This window comes from Myotis lucifugus, unplaced genomic scaffold, assembly GCF_000147115.1.
Source record: "Myotis lucifugus unplaced genomic scaffold, Myoluc2.0 scaffold_58, whole genome shotgun sequence".
Taxonomy (NCBI): Eukaryota; Metazoa; Chordata; class Mammalia; order Chiroptera; family Vespertilionidae; genus Myotis; species Myotis lucifugus.
Window position 1 is genome coordinate 944,400 of NW_005871106.1, and position 8,510 is coordinate 952,909.

The 8,510-nt window shown below is 41.7% G+C and overlaps 1 protein-coding gene across 1 annotated transcript in view; it reads right to left on the bottom strand.

Annotated features, from left to right (window-relative positions):
- The window catches only part of DLGAP1 (DLG associated protein 1), a 229,133-nt gene that overhangs the window by 38,164 nt on the left and 182,459 nt on the right, over positions 1-8,510 (bottom strand). The window contains 1 exon segment of the mRNA XM_023754230.1: positions 1,996-2,369. Coding sequence (XP_023609998.1) covers positions 1,996-2,369 — 374 coding nt within the window.

Below are 8,510 nucleotides of genomic sequence, written 5' to 3' on the forward strand. Positions count from 1 at the left end.
GAAATAATCAAATACGTAGAGGTGCTCCATTTTATTTATCTCACTTGAAAAACAAACGTCACATCTCACTAGAAACCTCTGTACTCTACTAGAATGTTTTGTGATTTGTAACCATTTTCTTCAATATTTTTGCATTTAATGAGAGCCATTACTACATTATTATAGCATGCACTTTGACTCTGCTGATCTTCATAAAATGCAATTTTAGTCACTTAAAATTTGCCTAATAAATGTTTGTGATTCCTCCATAGATTTGTATGTACTCACCTGTGAGCACTATGTTAGAAGGGAACACTACATGGGACTATGTTCTTGAAAGTTTTGAATTTGCAGATAACAAAATACAAAAGAAAGGAGAAAATTAATTGATTGTAGTCAGAATTATTGATTTTGGGAGATTTAGGTCTTTACCTCAAGATAAACTGTAGAATATCTTCACTCCCCCCTTAAAAGTTTCCATTTTAAAATGTACAGTTCCAGGGGTATTAAGTACATTCACATTGTTGTGCTGACATCACCACCATCCATCTCTCTAATTTTTGCATCATCTTATACTGAAACTCTATACCCCCATAGGTTCCTCGACTAGGAAACTTAATTCTCAAAATAATCCTATGAGGGATAGAGGAGGAAACAGGCTCAGGAAGATGAAGTAATTTGCCTAGGATGACACACAGGACCGACCTCTGCTCTTCCCTACTCCAAATCCTTCGGTGTTGGGAGGGTAATTAGCTTCTAGGAAGATGTGGAGGCTGGCTTTGGGCCCATGCCTTCTGCTGTGCCATTTAATTCCAAGCACCAGGGCTAGGAGTTCTTTTAGGAAACTTGACAACTTGTGTTATGGTAACCTGCAGGTTATAAAAAGCATTTGACTCATCACTATTAGAGAAAGTTTAATTACCCTTTAAAAGTGGACTCTGCAGAATGGACTGTGAAAATACATCATTGTTGTGAAAAATGTACCCCGCACCTGGCTTTTAGCTGTGCCCTATGTTGGTTCAGTGTGGATAGATTTATTGGACACCGCGTCAGGAAGTTATTATTCAAAGGGCACCTGCACAACAAAACCGGGGGAAAAGAATGACTCTTCTCCATTGATAAAAGGGTAAGCCAAGCTGAACAGATGGGAAAAACAAGAATTAGTTTGATGTTATCTTTGAGGAGCAGAAAATAGTGAGCTGAACTGACAGCCCTGATGAGTTTTCTACCATTTTTATGAGATGCTTGATTAAATGGCCAATGATTACGCTGGAACTGCTGTGCATTCTTTCCTGTTGATGCTGTGATGTAACTGCTTTCCACACCACCAAGCTCGTTGGTCTTGCTCTCCCTCCCTCCCATATCTATGAGGAGGGACTCACATTTTTGTTCTCATCTGGTTACTCAAGGATGTTGAACGTACTGTAACACAACCCGATAACCCAGGTTATTCTTGAATGTCCACTCCTTTGTTGAGAATCAAAATGTGCATTAGGAATTGAGGGCCCTTTGTGTTTGACTGTGTTCATGTTTGTTTAGTTACCCTACAGTTTGAGTCACACATTCAATTTAAAGAACAAAAACAATAGCTGCTAATATCTATAGACGCAATGCCTTCATAATTTTGTTTCATCACGTTTAACAATTTAGGGAGTCCAGAGCCAATAATTTGAAAATCTGGTCCTAGACCAGTGATGGCGAACCTGACACGCGAACTCATTTTTTTGGTTGATATTTCTTTGTTAAATGGCATTTAAATATATAAAATAAATATCAAAAATATAATCTTTGTTTTACTATGGTTGCAAATATCAAAAAATGTCTATATGTGACACGGCACCAGAGTTAAGTTAGGGTTTTTCAAAATGCTGACATGCCGAGCTCAAAAGGTTCGCCATCACTGTCCTAGACACAGCTATGTCATCCAAAATGGCAAGACCACAAACCTGGGAAAATATAAGTTACATTTCTTAGTTTTGGGTTCCTAATTCAAAGGTCGGAGAGGGAGGCTGTTACCTGTATCCCAATTGACAGGCATCGATTTTTCTTAAAGTGATCCTTCTTCCTGTCCTCTGTAGTGATGGTGGCTATGGTGGTCGTGGTGGTGATGGTGGCAGGGTTGTTGCCCATGTGTTGACTTGCAGGGCCGTGGATCTGGGCATTGGCGGCTTCGATGGCGGCTGTCAGAGCCTTCATACTGTCCAGGCTCTCCGTGGAGTTGCTCAGTCCAGACTGGCTGATAATATCTCCTCGCTGGCCCTGTCCGTCCATGTAGGCATCCTGGGCAGACTCTGTGCTACTCTGGGCTGTGATAGAAATGAAAGGTTTCGTGGTAGTTCTGGGTGGGACTGGAGGTGGTGTCTTCTTATATGTTGTAATGCAAGATGACACTGGAAGACAGTGAAAACAAAGACACTGTGATTTCTGCATGGGTTTTAATTTCTGATATTGTAACTGACATCCATTGGAAATTAGGGCACATGAAACACACTAAGACACTTAACAAGAACACAAGTCCATTAACAGACTAAGTGAGATTCCTGGTTGGGCCCTTAGGGCCTTTCATGAGGTGACACCCCTACAAAACTGAGGGGACAAAAGACCGAAAAACACCAACCTCTGAGATGGAAGTTTCTGAAATGGAAATTAATATGAGTCAACATAAAGTAGACATGATTAGCCATCTGTAGAAATCTTCTCAGGCAACAGTGCACCCTGAGAGATAATATATGCACATAGATAAGGCCAGGGTAGTCTCCACCTTCTCAGGAAAATATTAAATATAAGTAATATTAAACCAAGTAACTCGTTAAAGAAGATTCTGATGGTTGATAATAAACATTGGGAAAAGAAGGAAAGCATAGAACAGTATGAGGTGCCTGGGTAGGGGGTGGGGGATATACAGCATATTATCATAGGTTCCTGCAATTTGCTTTTATCAACATCAGTCTTTCTTTTTCTTCTCCTTCTCCTTCTCCTTCTCCTTCTTCTTCTTTCTCTCTTCTCTCTCTCTCTCTCTCTCTCTCTCTCTCTCTCTCTCCTTTCTGTCTCTTTCTCTCTTTCTGGATAGAACTACATGAACTTTTGTTCTGATTTTTTTGGTTGTTGTTTCTGAGCAGATCTACCTATTGAGAGGCAATACACTGCACCAAAGTCTCCTTTAATTGTAACATAAATGTACACACTAGTTTCTAAATCAGTCTCTGTGTCTGTTTGAGTCCACTCCCTGATGTGCTGTCCTTCAGGGCGACTTGATCACCTCAGGGCCTGCACCTGCGCAGTGAGGTGTCTGTGGACCTGGTGAGTTAGCTGAGGTCCTCCTGAGGCTCCAGCTGAAGCAGGCTCCAGCCATCTAATTCAGCGGTTCTCAACCTGTGGGTCTCGACCCCTTTGGCGGTCGAACGACCCTTTCACAGGGGTCGCCTAAACCATCCTGCATATCAGATATTTACATTACGATTCATAACAGTAGCAACATAACAGTTATGAAGTAGCAACGAAAAGAATTTTATGGTTGGGTCACAACATGAGGAACTGTATTTAAAGGGCCAGAAGGTTGAGAACCACTGATCTAATTGTAACGCTGAGGGTCTTGAAGAAGCTTTACACACTGGCTTTCAGCTTTCCATTTGTGTAGCACGATATAGGAAAATGCAGATCAAAATGAGTTATTAAGTGTCCAAATGGGAACTCCTTGCCAGTGAACAATTTCTTTACCAGCTTTCTAAAGACTTTTGTTTAGTCCCTTTAAAACATAGCTAGAACTATTGGGTTTCCATCACTTTCTCCCCAGCCCCACCGCCACCCCCACCTCATCCATGCCTTTTCCTCTCAGCTGGCGTCCCTGCTGTTATATCAAATCAGCAGGTCCTGACCACACAACCCACCCCCTTACCTCTGGCTCTAACTGGCACTGGGGCCATCATGTAGAAGGAAACATTCACTTCAATTCTTAGGATGCTTCCCAAGGCCACTCAAAGGAAGCATCCAATAATGACCAATAAACAGAAAGACCCTATTATGTTGTCCTGATGCTCCACTGCCCTGTGATTCAGAGTGATTTCCTTAACCGTAAAAGACATAGGGACAGAGATGTTTGGCTACTTCTCAGGGATTGCCTGACAGTTGAAGGAAAACACACACAGAGATGTCACATTACAATATCATATGTGCTCTTGAGGAAAGGGGGAGGGTAATGTGAATAATACACATGTCACCTCTCAGTTACCTGGGAAGGATGCTGGTAGAGGCTCAGCCCAGGGAAACCTTCCATTTAAGATTATGGCATAAAACATACAGCTTTGCATGGGAACAGAGCTCAACAGTCAGCAGTCCTGAGAGGCAATGTGTCCAGTGGAGACTCACAGAGCCTGCAAGGTGCAGAGCCAGGAGCAGAACCAGTCTGGTCTCAGGTTCTCCCCAGGGCCACAGTGAAGCTTCTGGCCAAGTCACGCGAGCATGAGCGTTGTCAGTATTCCACCTCACCCGCTGTGGTTCCATGCACTGTCACTACTGGGGCACTACCTTGTGCTCCCCAGGAAGGTCTGAACAGGATAGCCCTGCTTAGGGTCATGCTGAGACCAGAGTGGGTGGGAGGAGGAGTGACCATAACTAGGATAGAATCTGTCTATTTGAACCAAATGAGATTAGATCACTTTATTACTTTTTCTAAAACAAATCTTTACAATGTGAACTCATTATTTTCTTAAAAATGGATTCCCAGGACATTTGGTCACTCATATTCCAAAGAAACTCAATGCCACATTCCAACATCAAATGTCTGATCTTTTGAATGATTTACTGCTTTGTGGTTAACTACCCCAATTTTCTCTTTTAATGTAGACGGTCAAAACCGGACAAAGCAGACAAATACAGAATCGCTTCCTTTGCTGTGATGTACAGTAAAAAGTCTGCCCCGATGTGCTGAGTGTGATATGGAGGTGGAGGGGCACCTTATTTCCAGGGTAATGACTGGGCTTGGAGCCACTCGTTAGGGCCCATTGTAATTTGGTGGCATCTGAGGGCTGTTGTTGGCTCCTCTTCGATATCCATAGGGATAACTCTGGCTGCTGAAGGGAACCAAAATTTTGACACCGGGAAACTGCTTTTAGGGACATTGATCTTAAGCTGTTTATTAAGAAACAAAAATCTCAGAAAGAACCTTTGCTCTCCCCTCCGCTCCCCGCCTCCCTCTTTCCTGCCCAAGAGATGCAGACTGAGAAACCTGCTTTGGGAAGGGAGCTTTGGCTTAATCACTGTAAGAATCTTCACCCTAGCAGGAAGACTCCACACCTCTCAGCTGGATACCCATTGTTTCTGAGTTGCCCAGCAAGAATTTGCCTGCTCTGTATGTTTGCCTCCTCCTCAACTACCTGTAAATCACCCATTCTCACTTCTGACATCTAGTCCCCTGTTGCCCCCTCCCCTTTCTCCTTGGTTCAGAAATGTCTTATATACCCCATGTTGCCTCATGGTCTTCATGCCTATGTGCATTCTCCATTCGCATGTATTAAAACTTTGATTTTTGACTGTTATTCTATCTCTGTTAATTTGATTGTTAGCCCAGCCAAAGAGTGGGAGAAAAAAGTATTCATATATTTTTTAGCCCCCACAGTACGTTGACCAATGGGGACTTCCAGAGAGCAGCAGCAATGCCACAAGTCCACCATGGCTAGGTTGGACAGGGAGAGTTCTGGGGACATGTCTTCCCTAACAGGCTGGCCCAGCCCCAGTGCCTGAAGGAAGTAAGAACTTAAGACTGTCCCACTTAGAATAAGGGAGCTGAATAGAGGACAGGACTCATTGGCTGTGTTTTTATCCTAGGGGCTTTGTGATGAGGTTACTGTGGTGTGGAGCTTGTCACAGTGCTACCCCAGGAATCACAGTCAGGCACCACCTGTCAGTCATCAAATAGGTATTAGGAGTTCAAATCTCCAAGACTGCCGTTTGAAGTAGAAGAAAGAAGATCCAACACACAGCTCACAATTCTCACAACTCCCTTCTTTCTTGTGCCCCAAATCTTTTGCATACAAGGTTGCTCTAGAAACTCATACGACTAAATCCCCCAATTTCCCCAGCATTACTCTTCCCTAGCTTTTCAGACTAAGCCCTAAACCCTTCTTCTCTCCTAAGTTTTTGGTTTTTTTTCATTCTACTCGCATGATTCAATAACACGAATGACTTAGAATCCATTGAGATCTGAGAGCCAGGAAGAGTATGGTAGAGGAGGGTATTAAAAAACTGGTACATCTGCACAATGGAATACTTCGCTGCTATAAAAAAGAAGGAACTCTTACCGTTTGCAATAGCATGGATGGAACTGGACAGCATTATGCTAAGCGAAATAAGCCAGTCGGAGAAAGATAAATATCACATGGTCTCACTCATTTGTGGAATATAATGAACAACATAAACTGATAAACAAAAATATTTTAGAAAATAATAAAAGTAATCCTGATATTTGCAGATTTTTAATATTTCCTACAACTTTTGTGATATTATACTATGTTAGTACAGTTCTGGTAATATTATTATATTTAAAATATTAATGTTTATTGCACGTAATATATTTAAATGGTTTTTCTTGAAATATTAATGTTTATTGCATGTAAATGGCTAATTATTTTGTATCTACAATCTGGTAAATAGATTTATTTTGTATATTGTAAAAAAAAAAAAAAAAAAAGAGCCCTAGCTCGTTTGGCTCAGTGGATAGAGCGTTGGCCTGCGGACTGAAGAGTCCCTGGTTTGATTCCTGTCAAGGGCACATGCCTGGGTTGCAGGCTCTATCCCCAGTGGGGGGCATGCAGGAGGCAGTCAATCAATGATTCTCTATCATTAATGTCTCTGTCCCTCTCCCTTCCTCTCTGAAATCAATAAAAATATATTTTTTTAAAAAAGAGCACACATAAGTCAGGTGGCCATAAAGCAGATGTAGGATCAAACCCACTTTCTGCATCTTCTTATTAATGGGTTCTCACTGTCTAAGCTAATAGGTCAGATACTATAAAGCTATGCTGAAGAATTATTTAGCAGTTCTTGGTTACTAAATTTTAGAAAGTCTTTCGAACCTAAGAACAAGCCCATAAGAGTTGATTGTGCACATCTCTTCCCAAATCTGTGTTCAGTGACATTTCATTAATAGCTTGAAACTGAACTTGGCCTGAGTGTTTACACCATGGAAATTGGCAGATACTATAAATCAGTAGTTGTCCCCTGGAGAGCCTACTGTTAAGCATTTCCAGCACATCTCAGTGCATAGCGGTTCTATTTAAAATGTGGTCCACAAATAGGTATCGATTCACAAACTATTCGATGAGTGCATGGTGAGATACACCATGAAAATTGAAAATAAGCTTTTAGAAACTTTTCTAACAGTTCTACAGAGTAGTTTGTCAGTTGATTCTAATGAAAACTGCTCTTGTTTTTGTGTGCCTTTTTTTAAATTTCCTTTTCCTAGTAATTCATTTTCATTGCATTTTACCAAAGTATTTTTCTGCAACAGATTGGACATCAAACAAACAAACTGGTCTATCACTGGAGATAGTTTGAGAAGCATCTGGATAGAGAAGCATAGGAAATATTTCAAATCCAGTGGATAGGGCAGAGGTAGTGCATGTGAGATTAAGGACATATTAGAGAAGTAACTTGAAACTACAGGGAACTTTAGAAAGCAAAATGACATAAAAAAGCCAAGAAAAATGTGGAAGGATCTAAACTTGGGACATAAAGAGTTTCCTGCACAATTACAGGATGGACTTGTGGTTTTAATGTCAGGCAAGTTGCTTATTTATAATGTGTACGAAAAGGGGCCACATACTCAACCTGACAAACTCAGGAAAGGCCTGTGTGATGGCCTTACAATCTCAGAAACCTAAATAAACCACATAAGATGGTCTGAAATTAAAACTTTCTAACTAAAAGCAGTTTAGTCATGTCCTAGGCTAGAATTTTCCCTGACAAAGATCAATCTTCACTTTAACTAAGCCTGTGTATTGTCTTTTTGCATTCTAGGATAACATACCTGATAAAATTGCCTTTGCAAAAACAAAGTAATTTCCCTTTTTCCAGACCTCTCAAAGCACAGGTACCACAGCAGAGTAGAGACCACAAATCCCCTCATTGTCATTGTTATCATGTTAGTTGTTGGCTGTTCACTATCCGGTCTGAGGACAGAACGGCTAACAGAGAAGTTCACTGCTGCTGCTTCCCGTCAACAGGCCCGAAGTGCTGGCCTTACAGTGAATTGTGGAGGGTGTGGCCTCCATGGTGGTTTATCACACAGGCCGGACTTCCCCACCTGATGCCAATCAGTGGCCTGGCCTGAGTCCTTCACAGGATAAAAGCACAAATCCAGGTGTAAACAAAGACGATGAGATGGAGAATTCCTCCATACCCCTCGGTGGGCCATTAGATCAACCTCAGCACCAGAGAGTGACCCGTACTCTAACACACACTGCGCTAAAAATCCAACAGACCTGGTCTAATGACAGAGGACGAGCTCACTGCCCCCATTGTTTGATGGTAAGACT